Here is an 18,674-nt window from a genome sequence, read left to right as displayed (position 1 = left end):
TCATTCATTTTAATTAAGATATTTTGCAGGTGCTCCATTGCTTGTTTTGATTTATGAAAATTGCCTGGGATTTTCCTAACATGCGTTTTGCATTGACGTTAAAATTATTACCATAATTTAATATTCTATTTAAATTTTGATTTATTTTCACGTTATATTGTTTCCTATCTTCCCGGTCAATTGCCATATAAGGTTGCAAAATGCCTGCTACATAAATCGAAAATAAAAAAGTTTATTGATCGATACTATTGATCCTTGTGGAATGTCTTTTGTTATTGGTTCGTGTTAAGCAAGAAATTTGAAAAAAAGTATTGCGGGTTGAGAAAACTTATAGTACTACAGTTTCGCAAGTATGCTTTACCAAAGTCTAGGATTGTAAGAAGTGTTGATGACTTAACCTCCTTATTATGTTCAATGTCGTTAAGGATTTTGACCAAACCTGTCGTTATGCTAAACTGCTTTGTAAATCTTGACTGACACCTTGGAATAATTTTACATTTGTCTTAGTAGTCACTAATTTGTTCAACCTGATAAGTCTAAGATTATAAAGACTAGCCAGGTCTAGTTTTTGTATTTTCGTGTTTATTAGAAAGATAGAAATTAACTTTCTTATCAGATGTCGTAGTCCAATATGGATATTTAATAATAAAGCTTTAAAATAGTTTAAGGAAGTCCTCATTTTATATTCTTATAATGGATTACATTTTGTAGGTGCCAACAATTTTTTTTCAAGCTATATAATTTCTATTTGCTATCAACTGGCATTTTGTACCTTCCCATAGTGCTCCGCACATATGGGAAGCTTATAGAAGGCAGCTCTAAAAGGTACAATATTCCACTCAAGACACGCATTCGATGAAACCTCTTTACATTTTTTTAACACATTTCTAGTACAAATTGAAGCAAGCCCTTAATTCTAGGCCTTAAACACCTTTTTCTAACCAGGTAAAAGACTATGATCCTTTAACCCCATTCCATTTCCTAATAGGTCAGTCTCTTTATAGCAGATCAGAAGGTTGTTTTTTGAAGACTAAGTCAACACATTTATCACTCTACAAAAGATTGCCGCAATTATATTAACAGTTTTGGAATCGCTGGTCAAAGAAATAACTGAGCAGTATTCATACCCGCGCAAATGAAAGCGCATTCAGGACAACCTGAAGCTTGGATCTTTAGTAGTATTGGTGGAAGAATACCAACCTCCATTAAAATTAGTGGTATTAAGTTAAATGGAAACCAATTTGAATACCTATTAATTTATTTAATAATATAAAAATAACACAGTAGATATGGTTTTCCTGCAAAACTTTTTTTTTCTTCCAATTTATTTTAATTTTAAATAATAAAAGTAAAGATTAACTTAGTTTTCATACGTAATATTTCCAATTAATTTGTCTTAAGAGATTATTTACCAAGAGGAAGTCATTTTGTAAAATGTAACCAGTGTTCTTGACAGATAATACTTAAAAATAGCGACTTCAATGTATATCCTTTTTATGTAAAAAAGATAAAAACAATTTTTTTTCATTCAAGGCCTAAAAATACTCGGACACAAAAAAAATGTGGCCTCATAAATTATGAAAGATTGAAATGAATGAAATATATCTTTATTAAGTAGGTACATCTAATATACATAAAAACAAAACTATGCTAAATAAGTAACTCAACTAGGTAACAACAAAAAAAAAGAAAATAAACAAAAAATAATAATAAGCACAATTTCACCCTCTTGAAAGAAAAACAAACAAATAAATGAATTTCCACCAACCACATTAGTTTATTGCCCTAATTCGCCAATTTCCAAATTAATTTATATTATTCAAACTAATTTATATTATTTATATAATTCTTTAGAATAGTTTTAAACCGATCAAGAGACTGTGATTCCTTTATTTCTTGAGGAAGACTATTATATTTTTGAAAACCCTTAAAAAACAAAGAATTCATGGTACTTCTGAAATTTGCTATTGGAATAAAAATATCATCACTATTTCTTGTAGGGTAATCATGGACATTTCTATTAAAAGTAATGAACTGTTTAAAATAAGGTGGGGCTAAATTATTTACAATCCTATATATAAAAATCATAGAAAGAAAGCAAAACCTTCTCTCAACAGAAAACCAATTTAGAGTGTTGAGCATAAAGGATATTGGTGTAAGGCGGTGTGCATTTAATATCACCCTCATGCCCCGATTCTGAAGTTTCTGCAGTCTGTTAGTTTGGTTTATATTAAATTGACTTATATTAATTGTAGAGACAGCGCCTTCTATATTCTTTGATCGGACAAAATTCCAAATACTAAATTTTGTGTGAAGTTATTACAGATTTCCAGATATTATCAACTTAGTATAAATAAATCGATTTCTTAAGAGAGAAGACTAGTGACTAAATATATGGTTAAAAAAATTATAATGTAAGATTTAATGTAAATAAAATAAACAAATACTAATATAACGCATAAAAAAACGATAAAAAAATATTTAAACAATAAACATATTTATTTATATATTAAAAATGACATCCTTGAAAGGTTCTACAATGTGCCAAATTATTGTAAAAAGCATTTGTTGCGTTTTCTAACATATCGGGAGTTCTCAATTCATATTTTGCTCTAATTCTGTCTTGTAATACGTTATTATTTTCCGGCTTTGTCACATCAACTTTAATTTTTAAAAGCCGCAAGAGAAAGTAGTCTAGGAGTATAGGATCGGGGCTTCTTGCTGGCCATTTAATTTCACCTCTTCTGCCAATCCAACGATTTGGAAAAATCAGCGCCATCTTATTGAAACCATATTTAATGTAAATAAGCATTAGCATAACTTCTTATTTCTGCTACTATCTGATTTTCATGTTTTTTTATGATAATTTTTTAAATCATTGTATCTTTTAATCTGTTCAAGTTTTATTGCATGAAGTTGTGTTAAAAATTTTTCACAGAATCGGAAAATGCATAAAGAGTATATCACTCCATTTAAAAAAATACCACTTTGGTCTCTACTACTGTTGTGATGCTTCCTGTATATACAACAAATGTATCTCCTTAATGTAGATCTGGAAGAAATCTTAAATTTTTATTTGGAACACTTTTATTCACTACACTTTTTGAGGAAAGACCGCATTCGTGAATCATAATGAGGCTCGGAGACTTTTTTAAAATACAGTAAATAATTTAAGTCAAAATAATCCATTAAACTTATTTAAAAGAATGTTTAGTGCCTAATAAAGATGAGACGTTCTGAAAACGGTAGATTCAGCGCAGAAAGCGAACGATGTACAAAAGTTAAATGAGAACATGAATAAAACGGCGGCTAAATTTGGAGAAGATTTGAAGATGCTTAGAGAAGATCTTGAAAATCAGACATCTACGACTTCAACTTTATTCAAAAATAAGTCGTGATTTAACGGAGCTCTCCAAGAGATTTTCGAGGCTGGAAGTCTTCGGATGAGCTAAAGAACAAGATATCCCAAACAAAGTCTGCTACATCAAAAATTAACATGGCCGCTAATCAATAAATTGTCCTTCTTTATGAGATCCCGAAGGGGAACAATCATAATATTTACTAGGAGGTTACGAATACTATCAGCAAGATTGGTGTGAATATTGAAAAATCCAATATTGCCATCATTTCGGTGCAAAAAACCATCTCCAACAAATCCAAGGCCTGTTGCCGTCTCAGTATGTCGACGCTGGCTGCGAGACGATTTTTTTAATAGCAAATCTCGATTATTAGTATTTTTTATTCACTAAAAAAGTAATAAAGTATAAAAATTATTAACTAATATATTAGATTTTTTATAGGTCAAGTTCTTAAGAATTATAGGATAGTTTTTAAACTAGACACCCACCTATTTTATTAATGCATTTTGTTAACTTAATTTATTCACATTTGCACATCTTTAAAGTTACGCTCACTTAACGAGTTTCGATGAATTTTGTTACTATGGTCAAAATAATAAATTTGAAGTGGTATATGTGGATAAAATGTAAAGTTGAAGGCAATTTAAAGGGGAGAAACAGAAACTTGGCTGAATCCTTTTTATGATGAATAATCATTTATGCTACCAATTTATACGTAAAGATAAAACGTAAATTAAGGCGGAGGGAGAGGTGTATATATTTACTTATTAGTATTATCACTTGCGCATTTTTTTAAATAAATAATTTCTATATAGGGCCACCTCAAGTAGAAACTATGGAGTCAAGATTACTTTTTTTACATACAACACACTGTATATTATGACGTTATACAATTCTATGATATATTCTAAATACTTTTTGTGTAGCAAACCATATGCCTAAAGTCAATGATTTGTCAAATATGACGTAACAGACTAACGAAACATATGTAATTCAATTTTTCTTAATTTATTCTAATTTTATTGCAACTAATGTTGAATTTATTGTCCATTTGATTCGATGCATTCTTTGCAATTAAATTTTTGGCTACAGGGTGTATTAAGTGAAAATTATGACGTAAAAATTTTTTTTTGTGATTTCCGTAGAAAGTAAGTAGACCTTATTATTTTCAAACAGTTTCCAAATTTCGAACCTACTTGAACGGTTTGTCATGCATTTGTGAGTATAATTGTCATAATTATTGTCATTTCACGCAGAATTTTTAATAAAATGCATTTATCTGAGAAAGAACGAATTGAAATACTCATGTTGATTGGCTTTGGAGACCGGGTGTGTACACAACAAGAGCGCTACATGTACTTTCTATAGGTTAACCTTACCCCTGTTTAAGTGTTGTATTCCCAGAACACCAAGAGGCTGACGTGCCCAGTAACGAGATATAGTTTCAACAAGACGGGGCAACTTCTCACTTTGCCATCGCCGTTTGACAATTTCTTGATAAAATTTTTCCTAACTGACAGATTGGACGAAGAGGACCAATTGAGTGGCTCCAAGGTCACCGAATATAACCTAATTAGATTTTTTCTCATGTGTCTCTTTGAAGTCCAAAATTTATGTATATAGACCAACTAATGTTGGTGATTCAAAGTAAAGAAGTCGCCAAGAAACTAGACTAATTTATTAGTCTAGTTTATAACTTAGACTAATTTATAGTTTTTTTATTTACCGAGTATAAAAATGAAGCTGCATTGAAGTAAATAGACAACAAATTGAATATTAGTTGCAATAACTATTGCATATTTAATTTTTAATATCGTATGTTGCATTAGTCTATAACGTCAAATTTGACAAACCGCTGACTTTAGGCATATGGTATGCTATACAGAAAGTATTAAGATAATATCGTAGAATTGCAAAATGTCATGATATACAGAGTGTTCCATTTAAAATAATTAATGTTGACACCATACGTTCGGTATAAGTTTTACGCAGGTTTTCGGATAGAATCAGGTAAACCACATACAAAATTTATATCTTTCAGAGATTACAATGGTATAATTAAGAATGCATTTAAGAGGAATGCTCTTGCATTAAAACGGAATCTTATTTATTGCAATGCGAATGTAAATATTAAATTAAAATCTTTAATAATTCATGTTTTTAATTAATAAAGATGCCCCCTTAACGTGAAAAATAATTCAAATAAGACCATTTACACCAGGGATCACGTCTTATACTATACTGCTTACAAAAATTAGAGACAAGGCTTATCGCAAATGTTTACAACATAAAACTGATGTTAAATTAAAAAAGTATCGAGAACTACGAATTTTTATAAAGTATGCTATATCCTATAAAGAAAATTCTTACATTAAATCAATTTCCTAAAAAAGTTGATTGGCAAAAAAAAAATTGAAAAATGCTCTTAAATTAAATTTAACTTAGGATACTAATACCGGTTGTATTTTTTAAGAATTTCAGGATGGAAAAAGGAAATTTTCTATAAATAGAATGGAAGATGATTTGTCAATTAGCAACAGTAAGTTTGATTTTCCATAATAATAATTGTAAACTGGAGAAAGAATATCCAATTTTAAAGACTTATTATACTTCACCTACCAAAAATATCTCATTTAATAGAGCTTTAAGATCTTAGATCTACCAGTATTTTAAAAAACTTGGAACAGCATATATATTTAACATAATTGTATCCTTTACCGATTTTAGAAAGAACTTTTGTACTAGTACATGACTGATCAACTTGGTAAATGACGTAAGATTTAACCTAGAAAATAAAGAAATTACCTGCCTTTATTTATTGGATTTCAGCAAAATATTTAACACGTTATGGCACAAAATCTTGTGAAATGTCAAATTGAACTGTTTTTATTTATTATAATTTTTTTAAACTATATTTAGTTAAACGTACTCAGTATGTTCTTCTTAATAGTGGACCAAACAAAATTAAATTCAGCGACCTACCAGTAACTGAAGTCTCGTGTATAGTTCGATCTTAGGAGCACTGTTTTTCTCATTGTCTATCGCCGATATGGAAAAAACGGTACTTTGTTTTGTTTTTTTCTGCTACAATTTGCATATTACTCGCGACTTTATATTTCTAATATTAATTATAATCAAATAGAAAATTTTCAAATTAGAACCAATTCTGAGTTTAATAATATTAATATTTATGCACAAAGAAACCACCTAAAATTTAATGCTACACAGTCATGTGCATTTTTTGATTGGAGAAAATAAAAATCAAATAGCAAATATTAGTAATTAACATAATACTTAATAATAAGCGGCTGCCTTACATTTGATGCACATAAAAAATCTCGGTCTGGCATATTATAAATTAAAGGATATGAAGTTATATCATTTAAAGAAGTATTTGACATGCTTGTTCTGGTGGCGTTACTTATCATGGTTCTAAATAATAAAACGTTCAAATCCATTCAAAAATTGTAAAATACTTGTATGCATATTTCTTGTAATAATCATACCGACAACATATAACTTACCTTATTATTTACCTTAACCTATTTAAATACTAATTCTATTTTGGTAAATGCCACCTTATTAATATCAACTATTTATATCCAAGAATCATCTTTATCAAACTCGCCTCATTGAGGATTATTTAATACCTCAACATCGTTTACCAAATTTTCAAAAGTCGCTTTAATGCAACAAAAATGTGGAACAATATTTTCAACGAAGTAAAAGCTTTGTCTATTTAACTACTAACTGATGATTTTTTTCTCTTTTACTTTTTTTTATTGTTGCATTAATTAAATATTTAAAACTTAACTTAATTTAAAATATTTAACTGGCTAAATGGTGCGCCGTATGTGTGTTTCTATATGTTAATTTAAGATAATAATTAATATCATGGTCTTGTTGCTTGAAGGACTCATGTGTCTGACAGACATTTTGGCCTAATATTATGTTATAATTAGAATTACACTTAGTTTGGGTTTCTCTACATAATTATGTAGCTTTTACAGAGCTATGAAGCGGTTAAATTATATTCTGTTATATTAAGATGTATGGTTTGTAATCATTGTGATGAGAAAAAATGTATTTGATTTAATTTGATAGGCATGAAATGATACTTACTGATAACCAGTTAATACGTTTAATAATGACGTTTTTCCGGCTCCAGAAGGCCCCATAATGGCTGCCAGTTCTCCAGATTTAAAATGTCCTGTGACACCCTTGATAATTTTCTTGTATCCTGCAAAAAAATATTGTATTTACATTAAGTAATATAATATTCAATAAATATTTAATAGTTTCTCTTATTTATGAAAACGAAGTTATTAACAGCCATTATGAGCGAGTAGAAAAATATGCCTTTTTCACGTAAATATATCAAGTAATCTAAGTTTACAAGTTTTAATATTTATCAAAAAATAATGGGTGATAATGGCAAGGCTGCCAGTCAACTTTTTTTTATTTAGTTTTTATGCCAAAATATAAAATTATTTTTTTTTTAAATGTCTTTGGACTTATTATTCTCGATGTCTTACGGGAGCATTGCGTAAATTTGTATGTTATGACCGTTTTGTTATTTGGTTTTTCGTCTTTACTTATTGGCTCACTCAGATGAGGAAGTGTATAATTTTTTTCTGCCCTTATTTATTTTTGACCAAATTCAGTACTGTCAGTAATTTCTCTTTTACCTTGTTGTCTCGGTATAATGACTTTCTATACTGGATCTAGGATGAGGCTTGAATTTGGTGTTTTGTAGGAATTGTTCTATTTATCCGATTTAGGTCTTTTATATCTGTGTTTCTTCATCTGATAATGCCCAATGATTACGTACTAAAAACTGGTATCGAGTACGTATTAAATTGGTGTTGCAGAACATAGTGTTTTGTTGCTTCCTTTCGTATATTATTATTTTTTTTTGTTTTTGATTTTTATCGAAAGTACGAAGAGCTCGAGAAAAGCTTTATAGCAAGATACAAGCTACGTCACATTTTTAAAAAAGTCCTTATAACGTGGATTTCTGCAGATTTAAAGGGATTAAAGCTGGGAGCCTACGGCATTTATGGGCCACCATTAGACTGGCTAATTTCTTATATTTCTGACAGAAAACAATACGTTCAAATCACTAACAAACTAAAGGAAATGGAAAACCATCCTTTTAAGTCCTCAACACTTGATGTTAAATCTGGAGTTAATTCTGTCTCCACTTCTTTTTCTTATATTTTGTAACGATATTTCTAATAACATAAATAACCAGGATTCGCATATTTGTTAATTTGCAGATAACACCTCAATGATAGTCCGCAATCAGACATACATCGATGCAGTTGCAAGCTGCAATGAGGTTTCTATGAACTTCTCAAACTGGTGCAAGCAAAATGGTTTACTATTAAACGCCGAGAAGTCTGTTGTTATGCACTTTAAAAATAACCGTTCGACTATTAAAAACCCTCAAAGTGCCCTCGTAAAAACTGATAGCCAATCAATAAAAAATGAAAACTTCACTAAATTTCTAGGTTTACATATCGATAGCAGGCTAACTTAGGACACCCACATCGATCACATAGCGAAAAACTTGGCAACGTCATGTTTTGTTGTAAGTAATCTAACACGTATAGTAAGCACGGTTGTGTGAGAATGTTTTCGACTCTTTATTCATGCCCACGTTCAAAGCCGACTTTCTTATGGTATCATCAACTGGGGAGCTTCTTCTGAGCTGGAGCGTTTACTTGTCCTACAAAAACGCATGATCAGAACGCTAGATGGAGCTGGATGTTTAGACCGTGCTGCACCTTTGTTTAAAAAACACCGTATAATGACAGTATATTCGTTATACATCTATAAACGTTTCGTTTTTGCAAAAATATACTGTCATTACTTTACAAGGAACGCAGACTTTAATATGGGTAGGCCTACAAGATATCACCAAGATCTCAATATTTTGCACCATAATACGGCTCTATTTGAAAAGAGTGCGATTTTCATAGCGTCTAAAGCGTTTAATAAATTACCAAACTGCATAAGAACAATTGACGGTATAAACCAGCTCAAATCAAAAATAAAACAACTCCTTTTAGATAATCATTTATACTGTCATAATGACTATTACCGTTTGAACCTAAAAAATTGAAAATCTGTGCAAGTTTAGTCCCTAGTCTATGGTGTTTTAGCCTTTAAGTCTTCTTTTGTAAGTTCGTTTTATTAAGTATTGTTAGTATATGTATGTCTCTATTTAACTTTTAATTATTAATGACTTTAGTGTATACATTTAGGTAAGGCTTGAAATTGACGCATGCTATGTTCATTGTTGAACCTTTGTAATGAAGAATTTTAAATAAATAAATAAATAAATAAATTTCTGCTGCATCAGATGGTCAGTATTTTCAGCTATATTTATTTTGATTTTAAAGATTTTTAGGTCATCATAAACAGTATTTCCTACACATTTTTAAGTTTTAAAAGTTATAATTGTCAGTTATTATTTATTTTTTCTTTTATTTTTAGGTCGATATCATAGTGTTTTGTCCCTCTAAATTTTACATTGTCATTTTCTACTTCTAGGAATGATGAAAACTCAATGTTATGTTTTTTTAAGAAGCCTTAAACTAATATTGCATCTTCGCCTTTTTTCCAGTTTGATATTCTCTTTTAAAATTCATATTTATTGTGATACTTTATTATTATTATTATTATTGGTATAGTATTATACATATACTAATGTAATTCGCAGCTCACTAGTAAATTTTTATTTTGTAAACTAGTTGTCGTTAAATAATTTATATCATAAAATATCGATTTGCAAAATGTATATATTTTTTTAGTCTGTTAAAAGTCGAGGTTTTTAGGGACATTGACCACTTTATAATGATTATAATATCAAGGAGACATGCTGACATTTAACCTTATTATTTTTGAAATGATAAGACCATTATATCAGTTGTTTCTTAAGAAGCAATTTTTTTTATCAATCTTAAAATATCCGAGTAGTTTAGAATTTAAGTTTGTTTTCATCTATTATATAATTAATTAAGCTAATTTTATTTGCAGTCACTAGTGATTGTTTAAATCATAAATAATATGTGCTTCTATGCTTGGATCTTCTAAAGACTGTTATTACGCTACCCAATAAGTCGCTCCAATGGGTCCCATGGTCCAACTCAACTCCATATATGAAGTCCATTCTTAAGCTTAGACGTTAGGTTAAAATCAGAAATTTTTTAAATGTCAGTTGTACGTACTAGCAACAAATCATTTACCGACCTTCGATTGCCGTACACTTTACATTCTAAAGCACCAAGTCTTAGAAGTTCTGAAGAGTCTGAAAAAATTAACTTTAAATGCCTGAAATGAGGAAAATTACATTTTACTGCCTGAAAAATGGTCTACAGATGCCTGGAAAATGAAAATAACATTATTTTATTGTCCAAAAAAATTAACCTAAAATGCTTGTTAGGAAGAAAAAATTTGTTCTACAACCTGGAAAATTGAAAAAAATTCATTGACTGTCTGAAAAAATCAACTTTAAATGCCTGAAATGATGAAAATTGAGTTTTGCCTAGAAAATGGACTTCAAATGCCTAGAAAATAAAAATGTAATTATGTAAAAGTAGGAACTTGAAGTACCTGTAAGGAAGGGAAAATGAGCTATACTTCCTGGAAAATCGAAAAAAATTCTTTGATTGTCTAAAAAATTAATTTTTATGCTTGAAAAGAGAAAAAGTGTGTTACTGCCTGGAAAAATGGTCTCCAGATGCCTCGAAAATAAAAATAAAATTATTTTATTGTCCAAAAAAATTAACCTAAAATGCATGTAAGTAAGGAAAAATTAGTTCTACTGCCTGGAATATTCAAAAAAATTCCTTGACTGTCTGAAAAAATTAATTTTAAATGCCTGAAATGAGGAATGACTTTAGATGCCTGGAAAATGAAAAAAAAATTTTTGAGTGTGTAAAAATATGAACTTGAAGTACCTGTAAGGAAGAGAAAATGAGCTATACTCCCTGGAAAGTGGAAAAAAATTATTTGATTGTCTAAAAAATAATCTTTTTATGCTTGAAAAGAGGAAAATTGTGTCTTGCTGCCTGGAAAATGGTCTCCAGATGCCTGGAAAATGAAAATAAAATTGTTTTACCGTCCAAAAAAAAATAACCTAAAATGCTTGTAAGCAAGGAAAAATTAGTTGTACTGCCTGGAATATTCAAAAAAAAAATTTGATTGTCTGAAAACGTTCTTTTCAAATACCTCTAAAAAATTAAAGTTAAGTTCTACTGCCTCGAAAATAGCCTTCAAACATTTGGAAAATGAAATTAAAATAACTTCACTGTCCGAAAAATTATAATAAGGGAAAAACGAGTTATACTGCCTGGAAAATGGAAAAAATCTTTGAGTATTTGAACAAATGAACTTCAAATGCCTGAAAAGAGGAAAATTGAGTTTTACTGCCTATAAATTGGTTCAGATACTTGGAAAATGAAAATAAATTGGTTTGACTGTCCGAAAAAATGAATCTAGAATGCCTTGAAAGAGATAAATTTATAGTAAATTATCAAAATTAATCAATAGACAAATGTAGGATATATAAAAACCAGGAAACATCAATATAATTTTATTAGATAAAATAAATATGGGCTGAACTTAATAGTTTGTAAACAACATTACACCATAACATTTCGAAATTTGCCTGGACCATTTTTAAAAGTGAAAATGCATTATTGACTAGCAATTGACAACTCATCATTTTTGGGACACACAATTTGATAGCATTACATACAATGAAAAAATAAACTATATACTGATATAAATAGGGCAGAGACGCTTTTAATTTTTTTTGCAACCACCTCGATTAAAACTCTAATCTAAAAAAGCTAAAACTGTTTTTTTATAAGCATTTCAGGCTTTCTTCTTTTCACCGGGTCTTTTAAGCTCACCTATAATATTTAAATATTTAATTAACTAGCGACTGAAACATATAGGGCATATTATCCACAATATTGTAAAGTTGATGAGAAATGTTGAGTGATCTAGCATCCCTGCTCTTCACTTGAATTCACTTCACCGAACTAATACTAAAAGTTAAAAGAAGTTCTTTGAATGGAATAAGAAAATTTCCGACTTGATAGACTCAATTTCAGAGTTAATCAGTAAAAAGCTAGAATGAAGATGTTGAATTGGTGGAAAAATGAAGAATTCGTGTATTATGTCGACCAAGCTTATACTGTTGTGACATTACAAACCTATTTTTATATTTAACATAAATTTATCAACTAAAGATATATTATTGCTAAAAGTAATTGCAACAGGTAGAACTACTAGTGCCCCAAGTAAATAACAACATTTACTTTTCTATATATAAATTGAACACACCCAAATTCTTATTTATAATATTAAGTATTTCATTTAATAAGAGGGTTAAGTAATAAGAACTTGTTAAAATATTGTACCAACATGAAAATTTTGCAACTAGAAAAATGCAAAACGTATTGTGAAAGGATCTTGCAGTCTATTGCGAGAAAAAATCAGTGTTCGCTGTTTACGAGTTATTAACCAGGAAAAACTTTAGTAGCAATGTGTTAATTTTTTTGACAGATAATGAGCTGCTAACGTGTGGTAATAGCTTGGTTAATACCTATTTTACTGTCTACAGAATTGGGACATTTTGCTTAATTACCTTCGGCGCATGTTGAATCATTAAGTTAACAAAAAGACATAAAATGTTTTCTATACTACGAACAAAATTATGAGAATGTTTTGAACTACGAACAGTTTTATTGTATATTGATAACCATTTTCTTAATTGTAAAAACGTAGTTCATGGTTTAAAGATTGTTCTAGGTTTTACGGAATTTGAAATGCCTTTTTGTATATTTTGTTAGTGACACTTCTTTAGAACAAACTTCAGATTGAAAACTGGTAGTGTCATGAAAACTTTTTCGAGGTTTTATTTATTGAAGTATACTTGTAAATAATGAAAAATTCAGTTCAAAAAAACATTTACAATTTAAATTATAAATTTTTTTAAAGCATCTGTGCTGTAATAAGCCTTACTAATTAGCAGGCCATATCCTTATTTTAATTTTTTTTATATCAAGGCTTTTGACCTTTCTCGATAACTTAATCGAAAAATTAACAAAAAAGAACTCATTTTGAACAACATTTTGGTACTTTTGGTTTCGAGTGCTTTTCATTGTGACGAGTGATACATAGTGTATATGCTTTTATTCTGATGTATGTGAATTGGGTTTTGAAAAATATACAGGGTGTCCCGAAAGTAATGGGACATAGAACAACAATAGATTCTTTACGTCAAAATAATCTGATTGAGGTCAACTTGCCTTATCTTGACTTTAATAGTAACTGAAATACAGGGTGTCAAAGTATTATTTGATTGATCGTCTTTTTCTCATAGGTCCTAAACCAAATGACATACTGACATGAAATTTAGAACTTATAAGTCTTTTAAAAAGAAAAATAAAATTTCGTATACAATTTTTTTGTTTTTGATAGAGGGCGCTCGTTGCGTTAGTTTTTACTTATTTTTAAATCCCCTAACTTTTTTGCAGCTCCTTATATTGGTTTGAAAAGTACAAAATAATTTTCTTCAGTAAATTAGGAGATCGTTGGACACATAATTAAAAGCCGTGCCATCATCACAGAGGGTAGTATTCGCATATGTTTTATTATTTAAAGCATTACGAATATATTATACCAAATTCATTATGCCAGAAGTAGTATTTAAATCTATACTAAATTTGACGATTAGTAAATAAATTATTATGTTCCAAATGCTCCAAAACTCTTTTGTCATTGCATTTTTCGTAAGTCTATGACAGAACTCGGAATAGTTAGGTTGGGCGGTAATTAGATTTACCATAATCATCACCTTTCTTGAGAATTAGAATCACCCTGTTCCAGACATTGCGGAACATGGTTTCTTCAATGCATCGATGTATTAATTTTAATATGTAAATTAGAAACAACTCTTCAACAATTTTCAAAAGTCTTACAGAGAAGTCAAAGGAATCTTAGATATTTTATTCTTTATGTTTTGACAAAATTTCCACATTTCAATAAAGGATAATTTTTTATTTGTAAAAAGTTTAGCTGAGAGTATTGGCTAAGTCAATGGGTGCTAATGAGATACTAGTATGATTCAAATGAGATACTAGCTGATTATAGGTTTGGAACTATGTTTCCAAAAAACTAATTAAATTTATTTGGTTGTTATTTTTTCCGAGAATTTCTACAAATATTTATTATATCCATGTTTATTTAGATTTATTCTGTGCACTGTGAATCAAATTGCCACTGTGATTTCTCTTCACATTAATAACTATCTCTTATATTTCTTTTCACATTCTTTTGTAAAAATAACATTGACAGATGAAGGATTTCTCTTAGCAACATCTGAAAGAAAACACTTATAATTTCGCAGCATGAGCAACTCATTAAACCGATTCTGTTTTTTATTTGTGTGATTAATTAAAATTATAGTGTCTTCAGTAAGTAGTGCTCATATACCTCCTTTATTATATTATTAAAACCATTGAAGAGAAAATTTACATATAAGCTTTGATCGCTTATAAAATCAAGTTAAAAAAGATGTTTCTACCAACCTGAGTCATTAGTCGAACTACCCTTCTCACGTTATTATTTACAATAATAGCTGGAATATCAATTAGTTCGAGTATGTGGTATATATGATCCACCACACTTAAAAGCAGTCGTCAAAGAAGGTTTTCGTTAGAATCGTCTTAATATGGGGTATTTTAGTTTGTCCAAAATAGTCCATCCTAAATAGTAAAAGGTTTCAAGAGCTTATGCTTTTTAAAATTTTTAAGAGCAAATTTAAGGGGCGAATTATTGCAGAAATTGCAGAGCAGTATTTTAGTACCAAACCGCAAGTTGGCAGTTTAATATTTGCCATTTATGACCCTATAGCTGATTTATTAAAACACAGAAAAGCTTTTCTAACTGCTATTCCTCATCCTATAGCCTATGAATTCCAGGATTATATCCACTTCTATTTGTTGCATATTTATGATGCCATCAATATATATTGAAACGAGGATATCCTCACCTAATTTTAGCATAAAGAATTTTTGACTGAGCCGACCTCTTCGCTCGTGATATAAAACTTTTTACCTCAATATCAAATTTAAGTACATTGTATTCAAAACTTAACTAAAAGCTTTCTATCCATTTTATTGATTACTTTATCATTAATATAGAAAAGATGATACAATATCATCTCCTTAAAAAAAGCTTACGCGGTTTATTTCCACGCCTTTTTTCTAGATAAAGTTGTTCTTTTATAATTGGGCATATACTTGCCCATTTTTGATCTAAAAGTCATCTCATTATCCGAGTACTTACTATACTTTAATTTTTGTAAGGACATCAATATCTTGAGGCTTTTGTGGAAATTTGATAAAACATTAGTACCTCCCTATTGTATTAACTTCACCAGGCTATATCTATCTGCTATTGCCACGTCAATAATAAGGTTTCCCTGGGTATGTTTGTCGCTCACTAGGATGTTAAACTTATCGTGGGTTAATCAGCAAGGGATAATATTTTTTGTCCTCTCATAGGTAAAGTGTATTGATGTAATTTAGTAGAGGTAGGCAGGTTGTACTTACTTACAGCAGGTTGTACTGTTACTTTCTAGATGGTTATCACAAATATTCTTCACAGCCCTGCAAGATTATTATGAATTGTTTTACTGCTGGAAATAGTTCTGACTGAGCATTTGGAGGAGAGTTTACTCTAATGACTTGTTTGACCTACTTTTATATGTACAGAGTGAGTTTTATAAAGTGTTACAATATGTGTCAAAAATGGCTGTATTTTTTTTTATATTTAGGTGATATCGTAAATATACGAAAGGATACATTTTATAATATTTCTAAAATTTCCTTTTTATGGGAGGGTAATTTTTCTATTTGCCGTTGCCATATAAATCCTAATGTTCATTTATGTTTACAAAAAAAAATTGGCGTCTTATTGACAAATGAAGTTTAAAGAGAAAACCGTATGGTTTTAGCAAGACGGAGCTCCATCGAATTAAGTCATACCGGTTTGTAATTATTTAAATGAATTTTTTGCAACAGGAAAAATTTGGTCGAGGTGGTCCTATTAACTGACCTGCTCGTTCACCAGATTTAACCTTCCTTGATTTTGTTTTATAGGGACATGAAAAACAATTTTTTTTGCTTGTTTGTTAATGACACAACGAAGATCATTTAAAAAAATAAGAATGCATTTGAAAACCGATGGCTGTTACATTTTACATAAATTGGATTTTTAAAATAAAAAAAATCTATTTAAAATAAGAAAGTGATCCGCCTCTCCTTTTTCCCTTTTTGAGGCTTAGGTGAGTGAACTAATAAATACCAAAAATATCATTAAATATATCCAAATATGTGCCACCAAAATATGGAGAAAAAAAATTGCATTCGTTTTTGACATATCGCTTTGTAATACTTTAAAAAATGTATCATATATATTCATAAGCTTACTGTGACATACTTTTTTCAATGTGGATTTATATTTTTTGAGAGACTTCTCTTAATATTTATCATACTGGATAATGGAATTAGCAAAAGGAAATTTCATTGCCTAATAAACATGCAGTTTAATGAAAAAAAAGTCATAATATACTTAAATGCCCATCCTCATAATTTAAAACAATACCAAACTATACTTTATCGCCATGTACATTCTTAAATTTTTCGAATACGCCCACCTAATTTGAGTATTGCATGCAAACAAATACAAAACCAACTTAATTACAAATAATTATTTATAAATTGCTGCAATTTCGTATAAAATTGATCAACAAAAAAAACGACCTTAGGCATACAAAAAAAATTAACATAAAATTACATTGTTATATACATACAATTTACATAGACTTTCCTGGTTGTAGGACATTGAGAACCCTAATAAGCAGTTATCAAAAAAATTTATGTAGCCACTACTTGTTTTAATTGACCATCGTTTAGAAAAAACTAATACGAAGTATTGACGTCATGCTGTGATCTTTACTATAAAAATATTTTTAATGGAAATTTTGTGATAAAAAATATATAAATTACTATGTGACAAAGTGGTAGTTATTAAAGTCACACATGGGGATACATACTGAAATTATAACATACTGATTTATTTATGCATTAATGAATTTGAATTTAAAAAAAATATTTACACACTTCACTACAAAAACACGATCTTTCGCGACTACTAAAGGTATTTATTTTATGTTTTATTAACAACTATTTTAATCTCGCACCAATACTCTGAACTTTACTTCACTGAACTGACAACTATCGACAAGTCGACTTCTGCCAACTATATAAATAGCGTTCTATCAAGTATATAACTTGGCAGAACGCTATTCCGGAAGGTTCCCGCTAATCTTCGAGACGTCATGCGATTTACTACTTGTGTCATTCCGAAATGACGGAAAATCAGATGGTTTCTCGATAACTATAATATCGTTATAACAGTATGCCAAAAACTGTAGGGGAAGAAACAACGATAAGAAAACTTTGTCATAAATATCAAATGTTATTTATTACTAAAAGTTATTATATTCATATGTTATTGTAATATTATTAGATGCACGTTTATAAGCAAATCTAACTTTTTTTTACTCTTGTTAATCGGTTTTATTTTCTTTCAGATACTGATTAGCTTAACATAGCAAAACAGATTCTGTTGGCACTTTTAGGAAAGACCTCACAATGTAATTCTCGAGATGTTCGCATATTTCTGCATGTTTATCTCCAGTTATTCCTGACATGCGAAGAGATTCTTATTTAATTCGTCTACTAGGGTGTCTATGATTCGAACACCAATTGTATAGTATATACTAAATAGAACCAAAGTTTAACATGATCTAGATATTTAACCCGCTCTTCATTAATTTCCGCTAATGGAGAGGCCTATGCAACTCATATTACAGATATAAAATTTCTTCCTTAATCAAGCAGACGGATGTCTGGCTTTTTAGCCTAGTGTGGTCTGGAGTATGAAAATCGTAGTTCTAATAAATTAGCAGACGTGGTTCCTACCTGTCAGCAGTTGCGTCGATGAATGTAACCATTGACAGCATGCACTGGACAGGCTGACAATAGATGCATAAGGATTTTATCCTTTTCTCCAGCAACTGCGAGACGTGGTATCGAAGATGTTGGTAAATTGGCTTTGATATATCAAAATATTTATTATGCCATGATAGCATGCGATAAAAAAACATTCGGTCTCAGATCTAAACTCAACAGATTTAATTAAAAACCAAGTGGGCTTTTGAGGTGT

The 18,674-nt window shown here is 29.7% G+C and overlaps 1 protein-coding gene across 1 annotated transcript in view; it reads right to left on the bottom strand.

Annotated features, from left to right (window-relative positions):
• LOC126738321 (ATP-binding cassette sub-family G member 1) overlaps positions 1 to 18,674 on the bottom strand; it is a 103,314-nt gene that overhangs the window by 51,060 nt on the left and 33,580 nt on the right. The window contains exon 2 of the mRNA XM_050443590.1: positions 7,482 to 7,599. Within this exon, the coding sequence (XP_050299547.1) occupies positions 7,482 to 7,599 (118 nt within the window). The remainder of the gene's footprint in view (positions 1 to 7,481; positions 7,600 to 18,674) is intronic.

This window comes from Anthonomus grandis, chromosome 7, assembly GCF_022605725.1.
Source record: "Anthonomus grandis grandis chromosome 7, icAntGran1.3, whole genome shotgun sequence".
Taxonomy (NCBI): Eukaryota; Metazoa; Arthropoda; class Insecta; order Coleoptera; family Curculionidae; genus Anthonomus; species Anthonomus grandis.
The sequence above is the reverse complement of the archived record's forward strand: the minus strand, read 5'-3'. Positions and strand labels throughout refer to the sequence as shown.